This window comes from Nycticebus coucang, chromosome 1, assembly GCF_027406575.1.
Source record: "Nycticebus coucang isolate mNycCou1 chromosome 1, mNycCou1.pri, whole genome shotgun sequence".
NCBI classification, from domain to species: Eukaryota; Metazoa; Chordata; class Mammalia; order Primates; family Lorisidae; genus Nycticebus; species Nycticebus coucang.
This window is the reverse complement of record NC_069780.1, coordinates 169271466-169285131: the sequence shown is the minus strand read 5'-3', so window position 1 is coordinate 169285131 and position 13666 is coordinate 169271466. Positions and strand designations below refer to the sequence as shown.

The window sequence follows — 13666 nt, the reverse complement described above, 5'->3', positions numbered from 1 at the left end:
TGTACATATACCACAATTTATTGATCCATTTGTGGGTCAATGGGCGCTTGGGCTTCTTCCATGACTTAGCAATTATGAATCGGGCTGCAATAAACATTCTGGTACAAATATCTTTGTTATAGTATGATTTAAATGAATTTAAATTTTGATAGATATTATCAAGTTGTCCTGCAGAAAGGTTTACCAGTTTTCACTTTTGTGCAAATGTATCAGTTTGTCTGATTTCCTCTATCCTTGTCAACCCCACATAATCTAACTTGTACATTATTTTGTTTGTTTGAATTTCTATTTATGTTCATACAGCAAAGTTTTGCAGTTTTCTTTATTCACATTCTGTACCATTATTCTTGAGTTTATTCGTAGGTATTCTAAGTTTTTTAGTTGTTATTGTGATTATGATATTTTCCTGTTACATTTTTTAACAGAGTTATATAAGAAAAATTATGAGTTTTTGGCTATTTATTTTGCAAAGACAAATTCTGCATGTTAAGTTCTCTGCTCTAATAATTTTTATATTATTTTCAAATATCAATGACAGTTTTTCATTCATTTTGTTAGGTGAACATCTTATTTGTTCTTCTTTTCTTATTGCATCGGTAAAAGCTTCCAGAATATTATATGACAGTGGTGATATTTTAATTTTTGACTTGTCTTGAAGAAGATGTTAAAGTTCTTTTATTCCTGTTTTATCAAGCGTGATTTTAAAAATCAGAAATGAACATTGGAATTTTATCAATTGCATTTGATAATTTTTTTTTCTTGGCCAGGGCTGGGTTTGAACCCGCCACCTCCGGCATATGGGGCTGGTGCCCTACTCCTTTGAGCCACAGGCACCATCCCACATTTGATAAATTTTTAAAATAAATTTCCTATATGAGTCCATCATAGCATTCTTAGAATCAAGCATACTTCATTATGAGTATTTTAAAGAGATATTGCTGAATTTAGGTTTTTAGTATTTTACTTAGTATTTTGAATCTATATTCATGAATTATATTTGCAAATAGCTTTTTTGCCCTGAGATATTATTGCCAGATTTTGATATCAGGTTCATGTTAGCTTTATAGAATTAACTGGGATACTTTCTGTTGTTTTCCATGCTCTAAACAGTTTATATGCCATAGGAATATTCTTTGATATATGGAAACAATTTAGTTTTGCGTTTGCAACTAACTTCTTTATAGAGTTAATTTTTGGACAACTTAAAAAACACCCTTTTTGTTTTGAAATAATTTTAAACTTATAGAAAATTTAAAACAATAGTATAGGTTAAGTATCTCTTCTCTAAAATTCTGGGGGTTGAAGTGTTTTGAATTTCAGATCTTTTTGGGATTTTGGAATATTTACGTATAATGAGATATCTTGGGGATGAGAGTGAAGTTTAAACATGAAATTACTTATGTTTCATCCCCACCTTATACACATACCCTGGAGATAGTTTTATTTTTCCCATGGGGATGTTGAATAATCCATGCGCTGTGCACCTGAGTTTTAACTCATCATGTGAGGTGAGGTGTGTAATTTTCCACTGTGGTTTCATGTTGGCACTTAAAAAGTTTCAGATTTTGGAAATCTGATATATGGATTAGGGATGCTCAGCCTGTCTAGAGACTTCATGTGTAGTCAGGTGTCACTGAACCACGGGGACACATTTTGAGAAATGAGTCATTGGTCAATTTTGTCATTTGAGAGCACTCTGGATATACTCACAGAAACCTGGATTGTCTAGGCTACCACACACCTAGGCTGTGTGGCACAGCCTCCTACTCCTGGATTACAAACTCATACAGCATTGGCTGTACTGAATACTGTAGGCAGCTATAACACAATGTCAAGTGTTTGGGTATCTAACCATATCTAAACATAGAAGAGGTGAAAATGCAATTATAATCTTATGAGATCACTGCTGTATGGGTGGTTCATCACTGACTGAAACATCATTATGAGGTGCATGACAGCCTGTATTTATCAAGCTCTCTACTGTTAACAACTTAAATAACCATAGTACAATTACCAAATAAGAAAACTAACGTTGGCACACTGCTATTAACTAAACTATAGGCCTGTTTGAAATTTACTTTTCCTCCCAGTGTTCTTTTTTTGGTTCCAAGATCCAGTCTAGGACCCCGCCCTGCATTTATTTGTTGTGTCTCCTTAATCTGTTCTGATCTGTGAAAGCTCTTCACTCTTCCATGCCTTTGGCATTTTTGAGGAGTCTATTATTTTGTAGAATGCCTTTCAATTTGGATTTATTTAGTATTGTCCCATGATAAGATTCAGTTTATGCATTTTGGCAAGAATACTAAAAAAGTGATATTGTGTTCTGCTGAGAGTATTGTACTAGTGCCTAGGAAGTCTTATCTATATGGCCAGATTACTCACACCTGTAATCCTAGCACTTTGCAAACCAGTGCAGGAGGATTGCTTGAGGTCCGGTGTTTGAGACCAGCCTGAGCAAGAGTGAGACCCTGTCTTAAAAAATAAGTTATATCTATAGGACTTATTGCTGGTGATGGTTAGGCAACTTTTAAAAACTTGCTTTTAGTTTTTCTGCTTCTTGACAATTGCACATAGTTATACAAAGTGCTCTTATAAAGTATATTTGGTGTTTCTAATTAGATTCTCTTTATTTCACCTTTTATATCATGCTTGTCTGGCGTTGGTCTGTCTGAGAGTCTGTGCCATGTACTAGCTCCTAACTCTAAGAGCTAAGGGGTAAGAGCCTAAGTGCTGGCAACGTGACTTGACCTTGCCCTCCCTTCCTTTACTTTCATCTCATGATAATAGTATTACTTACCTCATGGCATCAGGCTGAAGAACAAACGAGGAGATGTATGTAAAATACCTAGCAAACTTCTTGGAATGGAATAACTATTTAATAAACATTAGCTACATTTATTGTTAGTCTTAGTTTACTTTGACCATTGCATATCATACTTTAAAAATTATAAGTTAAGTTTGTACATTTTTCTGTGGGGGTAGTTTTATAGATAGATTTAGGGTCATACATTCAGTTCCCAAATTAACCAGTGTTAATTTACTACATCCTGAGGACCTGTGTGCATGAGAAATTGTGTCTGCATGCACATAACCCAGACACCCAATAATAGTGATTTGAACAAATGTAGAGGGTTATTCTTTTACTCCTTTACCTCCTCAGGTAAAGGAGTCTGGGGCAGAGATGGTGGTTGCATAATGTCATCGGGGCTCCAAGATTCTTCTGTTTTCCTGTTCTCTCAGTCTTAGGAGTCCATTCTTGAGATCAAAGATGGTGGCTAGGGCTTAATTCTAGCAAGATGAAAGGAAAAGACAACAGGCAAAAACAGGTTTTCCCAGTGGACAAGATTCATTATTTTTTTTGTTTGTTTAAAAACATCTTTTTTTCAGATTAATATAAGGGTTCATACAATTAGGTTACGTTGTTTGCATTTGTTAGGTAAAGTCCAAATTGTACTTGTTCCTTTCACCCAGGAGGTGTGCCATATACCTTTCCGCTGTGCCTATTAGGTGAAAGCTTACCAATCCTTTTCTCCTTCCCCCTCCACCCTTCTTGAATTTACTTGTGTTTTTCTCTCCCTTGGGCAAGTAGTTGTTCATCTACTAGTTTCATATTAGTATTGAGTACGTTGGATGCTTGCTTTTTCATTCTTATGATAATTTACTTAGGAGGATGTTCTCCAAATCCATCCAGGTAAATACAAAAGATGTAAAGTCTCCATCTTTTTAACAGCTGAATAGTATTCCCTGGTATACCTATACCACAGTTTATTTGTCCATTCATGAGTTGGTGGGAACTTGGGTTGTTTCCAGATTTTGGTAATTGTAAATTGAGCTGCGATAAAAATTCTAGAGCAAATGTCCTTATGGTAATGTGATTTTTTTTCTTCTGGGTAGATACCTAGTAATGGGATTGGTGGGATCAAATGGAAGCTACTTTTCGCTTCCGTTCTGAAGATTGTCTATTTGCTTTGATTGTCAAGTCCTTAGCTGTGCAAGGTGCATTTTGAAAGAATTTTCTGGAAGCTAGACTCACTAATTTCTGGTTACGTATCATTGGCTATCCCTAACTGCCAAAGAGGTCAAGAAAATGTGTGTGTTTCAACTGGAATCCTAAATCAATTTAGGAATCTGTTACTAAGGGATGAAGGGAGAGATGATGTACAGAGACAACTGTCCTTGTCTTTCATAGACCCTGAAGCACCTTCCTCTTTGGAGTAGATGCAGGAAACAGCATCATTTGGTGAGCTGAGTGACTAGCCCGCTTTCCATACTTTTTCCCTTGCTACTTTTGTTTTTGACATTTTTGTCATTCACTGCATACACAGTTGTTTTAAATCTTGGAACACCTCAAACTCTGAGTGCGGTAGGGTGCCAGCGTCTGGATCTGGCTTGCACTGGGCCCCTGTTCTTATTACTTGTCAGCTGGCTGACCTGGGGCACATCGATCTCCTTGAGCCTCATTTTCTTCATCTCTGTGATAAGGAGTGCACTTGAATCTCTTCCACAGAGTTATGAGAATTAAAGAATGAAATGGTGTGAGCAAAGTGGCTCTACAGAGCCATTTGCAGAGGTATCACCCAGGAGGGCCCTGTTGTCAACGACAGCTGTCTGCACCAGCCTCATGATGGAAGCTTGTTAACAGTGGGCCACTTGGAGAGGGCAAGTGAGCCAAGGAGGGCAGTGCTTTTCTCTCACGTAAATGGCCACCAGAGCTGAAGAGCCACACTGCATGGGTCTAGCCAGGTGAATGCCAGGCATTAATTTCTCGGGTAGATTCTTAGTTTTTCATTCAGGCCACATATATTGAAAGCTTACTATGTGCTAGGCCCCTGGTAAGCACTGGGGGCCATGGCACAGGTACCCCAACGTGGTGCCAGCTCCCAGCCAATAGGCTCGCTGGGCAGACTACCTCCTTTTTCACAAATATTCTGTATCCTCTGCATCTTAGTGCGAGCGTTGGTGTTTAATATGACATTAGTACCTACTAGTCCTTTGAAAGTTCTTTCCTCAAAGTCACCAGTGACCTCACTTCCGACTCCATCAGCCTTATCTGGGACTGTGCCTCCAAGCCTCTAAAGCAGGGCTGCCCCGTGGAACCTTCTGTGGTGACGATTGTGTTCCATTCTGTGCTGCCAAGTAGGGTAGCCAGCCTCTAGCCACACGCGGCTGTTGTGCGCTTGAATGTGGCGACTGTGACTAAAGAACCGAATTTTAAATTCTGATTAATACAAACTGAATTCATCACACATATGGCCAGGGCCTCCTCTGTGAGATGGCACGGCTCTAGGGCACTCAGTCTAGTTTCTGCGCATCTCTTTCTGGTTACCCTGTGCTCTTAGCTTTGGTGACACAGCGTTCTTCTGGTTCTCTGTTAGCTCTTCTCTGTCTCCCCTCACTCCTCTTCCCCACTACAAATAGCACCCCCAAAGCATCTGGGCTCCACCCTCCCCTTTCTGCATTCTTGGATCCAGTTAGGGAGCCCCTGGTTCTAACTGCAACTGTGTGGAAATGATGCCCAGCACTGTCACTAGCCCTCACATCTCTTTCTGGCTTCAGACGCTATTTCCAACTCCAGCCCGGTGTCGTCACTTGGGCATTCTGCCGTGGCCTTGGATTGACCATAGCCCTAATTGAAATCCTCATTCCCATGTCCACCTAACCCCACCTCCTGCATCTGGCTCTGCAGTTTCTTCTAATGATAATCCATTTTCCCTTTCCCCTTGTTGTCCTCTGTGACATGCCCCACTCTCTGTTGTCCCTCACTCTTGAGATAGTAGCCCTCTGCTTTCATTCTCAAGGGCTGTATACTTCTTACAATTACAAAAGTAGTAAACTCTTTTTATTGAAAATTTACTATGTAAAGAAAGTGCAAAAGGGAATAAAAAAAGAGAAACTGCAAGAGAAATCTTTTTTCTAATTCTAACCACTCAGAGAACCCTTTTAAATTTTTCGGGTGTGTGACTTCCCATGTATAACCTCTCGTAACCTCTTGCCTAGTTTACTGTGGCTGTGAACGCTCAGTGTCTCCCCACATCTCCCCATCCTAGTCCACTGCTGTTTCCCAAGGCCTGATTCTCATCATGTCACTCTTCTATTCTGCTCATAAATCTCCAGAGGCACCCAGTTGTCTACTGAATTTAATTTGTCCCCACGGATGGGACGTCATGCCAAGCTGACCTCTGCCTTCCTGGTGTTCAACAGCCTCAATATGGGAGATATTACTGACACATCATCATAAGAAAAGCCACCAAAGCAGGAAGTCATAGTCCTAGTTCTGGTTGTGAATAGATACTTACTTTGCCTGGCTTATCCTTCATTAGGAATTGTTGTTGCCATCCTCCTCTTCTAGAAAACAAAATTCCAAAGTCACTACCTTTTAGACCATGGTGGACAAACTCACTGAGCAGGATTTCACTTCTTTCTGAGTTAAAGAAAAATATGTTTTTCTCATTTCAGTAACTGGGATAGTTGCTATTTCTAGTTCTATGCGTGTTTTCTAATTACACAGCATGAAAGCCTAGAGGGTTAAGTGTTTCCCTTCTTATGCTCCTGGAGAGAACTCTTTCCCAGAGCTTGGAAACTACGACCCTCTAAGCCTAAGAGACATCACTCCTTCTCAGTCTTGATACCTCAAGCAATTAAAATTGAATCAATAAATATTGATTGCATGCCTGTAAGCAGTGGGTTCCTCCACGGGTGAAGAGTTCCTGGGCATTCTTAGCATTTGGGGTCTTCCTGGCAAAGGAATTGGCCCCTTGACAAAGGCCAGGCCGTCTGTGTCTTGTTAGCCGTGCACCCAGCTGAGTTCACCTGCCTGGTGGCAGTGGTGCCCAGCTTGCTGGCTCTCTGAGTGTGGGCGCGGCTCTGCGCAGGCTGTGGCCTCCTCTATGTCTGGGAGGTTTCATGGGCGAGGAGGAGGATTTTGTTCAGAGTTCTGCTTGGTGATATGAAATTTAATCTTGTGCTCATCGAGCTCGGATCCCGTCCTTAATGAATTCTGGCCCCAGCTGTGTCTTATTTATCTTTAAGCAGCTCCTGGCAGATAGTAAGCAATTAATGCATGCTTGCTATTATTAGGGTTGTGATCATACAGATGCCTCCACAAACACATTCTTTATCTCTGTCTTTCTTTTCTTAGGTTCCACCCTACTGGGTATTGTGCATCTTTGCCCCTCGGCCAGTGCTGTGTGCTCTGCCAAGCACACCCCTCCCTTCTCCTGCTCTCCTGTTAAAATCCCAGTCTCACGTGTAGGACCCAGCTGGCGCTCATGGCTTCTTCCTCTATACTCAGCATTGTTTCCTTGTGCTCCCCTCCCTCGATGGGAAGCCGTCAGTCCTATCCTGTAATAACCTCAGTTGTTTACATGTCTGACTTTCAGTCTGTCTCTGGAATGTGGTGGAAACTGCTCAGACATTCATAATGCCCAACACGGCCATCTCGGAACCTTGCATGTAATACGTAGATCACACATGTTTGTCTGATTCAAGCTGTGATAGAAATCCTAAAGCCACCAAGTCTTTGTTGAACTTCTGGAAGAGTAGAGTGTGTGCTGCGGAGTCCTGGCCACACGCCCCAGGGACATCCTCTGCTATGGACAGGAGCTTGAGACAAATGAATGATTTGTGTGCTGGACTCCAGCAGGTTGAATACCTTGTTGTATTTTCAGAGATCTCCAGGAATCATAGTAATAAATGAAAGAAAAAACTCAATTAGAGGTCCACCTTGCCTTTGGAGGCTCTGTAGATCAAGTATTTTCTCAAAAATGAAATAATAAAGAGAAGAGTAATTATTCTTGTGCATGTAATTTGCCTTTGCTTTTGTGCAAGGGAGATCAGTGAAGCAGCAGGCTACACAGCTTCTTAGTGCCCCAGTTTCCCCATCTGTAAAAGAGAGGGGATGGTACTGCCCAAACCATGAGGAGTAAATATATTTATACATACCAAGTGCTCAACAAATGGAGCTTTTATTATTATATATGTACTTAATAAATTTTAGCAATTTTCTTTTATTAAAGAAATATCCATTAAATGATGGATATTTTCCTGTAAGTGATTTTTATGACGTTGTTGGTGCTAGAGAGATACAAATATTCAAATCTAAGCTAACTTTCACTCTGAAGGGATTCAGGAGATATCAACAAATTCAAACTTTTTTCGTTTATTGGTGACAACTCCATTATGTGTGTGCAGGTCTAGGTCCTGTATCACTGTGACCTGCTGTCCTGTACCTACATAACATCAGGTTTATTATGCCACACTGGTATATTATTTATTTTGTCTCTATAGTTGATGGTAGGTATTAAAAAAAATAAGTATGAATGGAAAGGAATAAAAACTTACTTGTTTTTATTTGCTTGTTTCTGCAATGGCGCATATCTGAGAGGCTGAAAATTGCAGTTACATGGTTATTCTGAGCACATGTCCAAAGGGCCTTCTTCTCCTTTAATGGTCTTGACATGGTCACATTATACCCAAGTGCAAAACTATGACAATACGTCTTGCCCTGGCTGCCAAAAGTAACATGAGGGACACATCATAGTTGTAAAGGGAGAATGGCCTCTTTATGGTGGCTGGCTTGGAATTATAAATATTTTTATTTCTTCTGTAGGAGATGGCTCGTGGAAGAGAGGAGACAAACATGACTTTGAAGCTAAGCAAGCGTACTCGTCCCTTCAAACAGTCACCTTACTGAGGACAGTGAAACCTGAGTTTGAGAAGTTTTCCATGGAAGTGAAAAATTCTGTTGAGAAACAAGGACTCAATGAGGAAGATTACGTAAGTCCTTGATTATGAGCCTAGACCTTCAGTATCCTGAAAAACAGTCTTTTAATTAAATCAGAGGTGACAGAGTGTCCCATTCGGAACCATTCAAAAATTCCTAGGTTTGGGACTGAATGTCACTCTTGCCTTCTCTCTCTCTCTGTGTTTTTCTGGCCAGTTGTCCTCCCTCCTTACCCCACCATACCCTGGCACAACCAACCTTCACATACACTTTTTCAACAGCTACAGGAAGGAAAATGGCTTTTTGTGGGAACTTGCGCTAATGCCGAGCAGAATGTCTGCAGACTTCCATCATGTATTTGACTTATGAGGGCTTTAGCGGAGAGGATGAATGAAGGCATGCCGAGGTTTTGCATACCTAATTTTTCCAAAGCTGGGTGGTAGAAGACGTTTGGGGTTTTAGGAGGTGCTTTCTTTTGGCACCCTGTCTTAGCTTATGGCCAGTCTGCTCTGCTTCTCTTCAGTATGGATGGAGTTGTCCTCCCCTTCTGCTGGAAGCTACTTCCTACTTGGGTACTTCAGGGCTTCCCACTCTGTCAGTGCTGTTGTGACTGGGGCATCTTCTAAAAGTGGACTGGAGTCGGAAGCTCAGATCAGGCTAAGGATGAAGCTGAGGGGCTCATTTTAGAGGTGGGGACTGACCACACTTCATTTGGTGCTATCATTTCAGCTGTCTCTGGCACACTTTACTGTGTGGCCATCGTGTCACTCCTGCAAATGCTTTCTCAGAGCAGAGTGAACCGTCGGGTAGGTGGGCTGGAAAACGGAAAAGGAATTCCTTCCTAATGATAGGCCTATGGCTGAACAGTCCTGCCCAAGTCGGATAATGATCAACTCATGAGAGATGTTCACTTCCAAACAGGAGAACTCCTGATTCATTCACTTCAAGTGCCACTCAGTACTGGCATCAGCCTCAGACAGACCTGCGTTCAGAACCTGGATCTAGTGCTTCTGAGCTGTGTGATCTTGAAAAAATCGCTCAGTCTCCCTGATCCAAAGTTCTCTTTCCTGTTGGGAGGATGACAGATAATTTTTTCTAAAGCATTTAGCCTGTCCCTGTCAAAAGTTCAAAGTAAATAAATAGTAGCTCTTTCGTTCTTTTGTTACAAGGTTATACCTGTGTTTATAGGAATTTGCTATCAAATGATGTACAAAAGGTCTTATAAACATATTTATGAATGTTTTAAATGTTATGTATGGATTATATACACATCATTAAAATAACATTTGACTTTCTAAATCAGTGCCATTTAGTAGATGAATACAATATGAGTCACAAATGTGAGCTGCCTATATATTTAAAAATTTCCTAGGCGGCACCTGTGGCTCAAAGGAGTAAGGCATCAGCCCCATATGCTGGAGGTGGTGGGTTTGTAGGTTCAAACCCAGCCCTGGCCAAAAACTGCAAAAAAAAAAAAAAAAAAAAATTTCCTATTAGACACAGAAGTAAAAGAAAAACCAGGTGAGATTAATTTTAACAGTATATTGTCTTTAATTCAAAACATCAGTATTATAATTTCAACATTTAATCAATATAAAAATTACTTATGAAGCTTTATATCCTTTTTAAGGTACAAAGTCTTTGAAATCTAGGCTAATTTTTTTTTTCATCCAACAAGAAAAAATATGGAACGCTTCACGAATTTGCGTGTGCTCCTTGTGCAGGGGCCATGCTAATCTTCTCAGTATAGTTCTAATTTTAGTGTCTGTGCTGCCGAAGACTTTTAATTTATTTTTTTTTTTTTGCAGTTTTTGGCTGGGGCTGGGTTTGAACCTGCCACCTCTGGCATATGGGGCTGGCACCCTATTCCTTTGAGCCATAGGCACTGCCTGAAATCTAGTCTAATTTTATACTTACTGTATTTTGAGCCCTTATTCAGGTACTTGGTAGCCATGTGTGACCAGCAGCTACCATATTGGCCAGTGTGCTCCAGAAGTAGTGTTTCTGCAACAGAGACCATGTCTGAGGAGATGTGTGCTAGATAGTCTTACCTTATCCAAATGCTTTGCCGCAGGGATGTGAAGGAACACAAAGGGGATTGAATTTCCTGCAGTAGTGCTGTCAAAGGTGACCTGTACCGATATTGAAAATGTTAAGCACTTTTGTATATGCTACTGTATATTATTTTACTTTGTTAGACTTATATTAATTGTGTGGTTTAAAAACTTAACAATGGTGCTTATTTTGTCTGGCATTTTCCCTGAGGTTGTTGAAAGCTTAACTATTTTAGCATATGCTGTCCAACATAATGACACTCGTTGGCAAAAGTTGGCATCTCAACACACTACTGGGGGATTCTTCTTGGTCAGCAGTTGTTCTGTGTTCAGAATAGTAAGTCTTATTTTAATGGTAGTCTATGCAAAATCTCACTGGGAAAGTATACCTGCTATAAAGATTCATAATAACCTTCCAGACCAAATAGCAGTGCTTTAGAGATTATTTGTGGCTGTAGATTTCAATACTGCTTTTCGCCAACGGTGAGACTATTAAAACTGACTCTATAAATAAATAAGTAAAATAGTTTTAAAAAGTGTCCTTAAGTATGCACACTTAATTGAATTTAAGTTTTGAGTATATTAAATTAAGATTAAGTATAATTCATTAAATTGCAACTATTAATGGCTCTGACTAGGATCCCAATATAGCATTAAATATTAAGCAGTGATAGTGGGCACATTAGTTTTAAAATGAAGAGCATACATCATTTCATATCTGTTCATGTCACCACTTAAGCATGATGTTCACTGTGTGGTTTGGGGGAGAGTTTTTATTAGATCGTGGAAATTGGATTTTATTCCTTATTAGTGAAGTTTTATTTATTTATTTAGGCAAACTTACACCTTTTATTAGGATAATTGAAACAAAAATATCACAACAAGCATCAAGGTTTGTACAATGTAGGGTAAAGAAAGGTTTTGGACACAGGTCTTTGTTTTAGGCATTCTACATCGTCTTCTGTCACTGATTCTATTTCAGATCTGTGAATATCACAACCATCTCATTACCACATTTTCAGCATCCTTGGAAAGGTTATGATCTTCTCAAAATGCAAAAATTTGAAACTTTAAAATTTTTATGGGCTATGCTGACACATAAAGAGGATGGAATAGCCATGATGTTTTTAGTAAAATTAATGTTTTGTGTGTTTAGTTTATGTGTATTTCAAATTTTGATGGATGATGGCAGCCACCGTTTCTTTATGCTCTCTCTTGCCTTCTCTTCTGTGTCTGTGGCACATAAAAGTACCACAGACTTTTATATCACAGACAAAATAGTAGGTATACTATTATGCTTATTATTTTTGTTATTATTGAATCCCAATGTCATTGAATCCACCCCACTTCCTGTATGGTGGTGGAAACTGAGGCTTGGGGAGGGCTAGCAGGCATGACCAATATATGGGAGTCAGGGCCACAAGGCTGGCGGGTGATAGCATCCGGGCTGGAGCCTTGTTAGGTACACAGAGCAAAACCTTCCATTTCACTGGCTTGGTGGGAGATGGTGTTGGGGGAGAGGAGTGGGATACTGTAGACCACCTGGAGGTCCTCAGAAATCTAAGGTTAGAAGTAAAGCCCCACTGGAGAGGTGCTCAAGTATGGGTGGAGCTCCAGGTCTGGCTCTGCGAAGTCGCTGCCAAGTGCCTGTCTGGCCTTCTCTGGACTTTTTTATTGGGCTGCCACGTGGGCAGTGGTTCTCACTCAGGGCATCTTGATGGAGGTGCTTGGCCTCTGCTACCCGAGTGGCTCCAATTCCAGAGCGCTGGTATTTGGTTTTAGAATGCGCTGTGTGCTGGCCAAGCCCAGATTAGTTTCATCTTCTGACTCCTGGGTCAGTGACTTTCTTTTTCCACTACATCAGTCTGACCTTTGTGACAACAATGTGCCCCACGAGGGGCAAACCCATGACCCGAGGATTACGTGTCTCTGTTGCCACAAGTAAGCCTGGCAGGTGCTCCGGCTGGAGTATTCCCTTCCTTGCCCTGCACCTCACCTGCCCAGATCCATACTTTCCAGATGTAACCAGATGCTGCCTAGTGAGCGGCTCAGGGGGCGTGGCTGTGAGCTTTATCCTGGACAGTGGGTGGTGGGATCCTCATACCCTAGAAATACTTGAGCAGGTATATAAATAACCATGGTCATGAGCTCTGGGGGCCCACAAGAGCTCTATTCCTGTGCCATCCTGCACATAAGACACCAGCACCTTCGTGTAAAGTGCTTTGACACGCCGTTGGTGTCACTGAAATCTGGATATTTTATCTTGTAGCAGAGAAATGTAGCACATATGTGAAAGTATCTGTTCCCTGAGAAATGAAATCAAAGTGGATTCACTTAGTTCTTCTTTAGTAGGAGGCTTCTTTCAAATTCATCCATGTTTTCATGAGCTCTTTAAGTGGATGAGGGTTTCTTGACTTAGGGTACATTAACTCTTTATATTTATGTACAAGATTTTGTAAATACACGTGTATACTTTTGGAGAGAGTGGTCAGTACTTAACATCTGATTCTTAATGAGGTCAGTGTAGTGCAAAGCTAAGAATCACTGAGCTAGCTAGACCGTGGCTGGTCAGCGTACCATTTGCTCAGTTACTGTCCTGAGCCCTGTTTATTCACACGGATAGGGCACATGGTTGCATTGAAAAATCACTCCCTTGGAAGAAAATACAGAAATGGGCCTAATCTTACGTTCAAAAACCATTATTTTTCTTTCTGAGATGAAAGAGATATTTATTCATTTGTTCATTCATTTATTCTGGACTAGGGAGACAGTTCAGTCTTTCTAATTCTCGTATCTTTGCATTATGCTTTAAAAGGTAGACTTAAATTTTTCCTTCTGCTATTTCTCAAGTTAGTCTGAGCCAACTTTGGAGACACTTTTTCCCTTCTGG

At 40.5% G+C, this 13666-nt stretch overlaps 1 protein-coding gene and 1 non-coding gene across 3 annotated transcripts in view; one reads left to right on the top strand and one right to left on the bottom strand.

Moving 5' to 3' along the window:
- NPR3 (natriuretic peptide receptor 3) overlaps positions 1–13666 on the top strand; it is a 64902-nt gene that overhangs the window by 13870 nt on the left and 37366 nt on the right. For both annotated transcript variants that reach the window (XM_053592559.1, XM_053592549.1), the window contains exon 3: positions 8609–8775. In XM_053592559.1, the coding sequence (XP_053448534.1) occupies positions 8609–8775 (167 nt within the window). The remainder of the gene's footprint in view (positions 1–8608; positions 8776–13666) is intronic.
- Positions 10402–10503, bottom strand: LOC128592536 (U6 spliceosomal RNA). Its single transcript, XR_008381911.1, has one exon. It is a non-coding gene; the product is annotated as a U6 spliceosomal RNA (small nuclear RNA).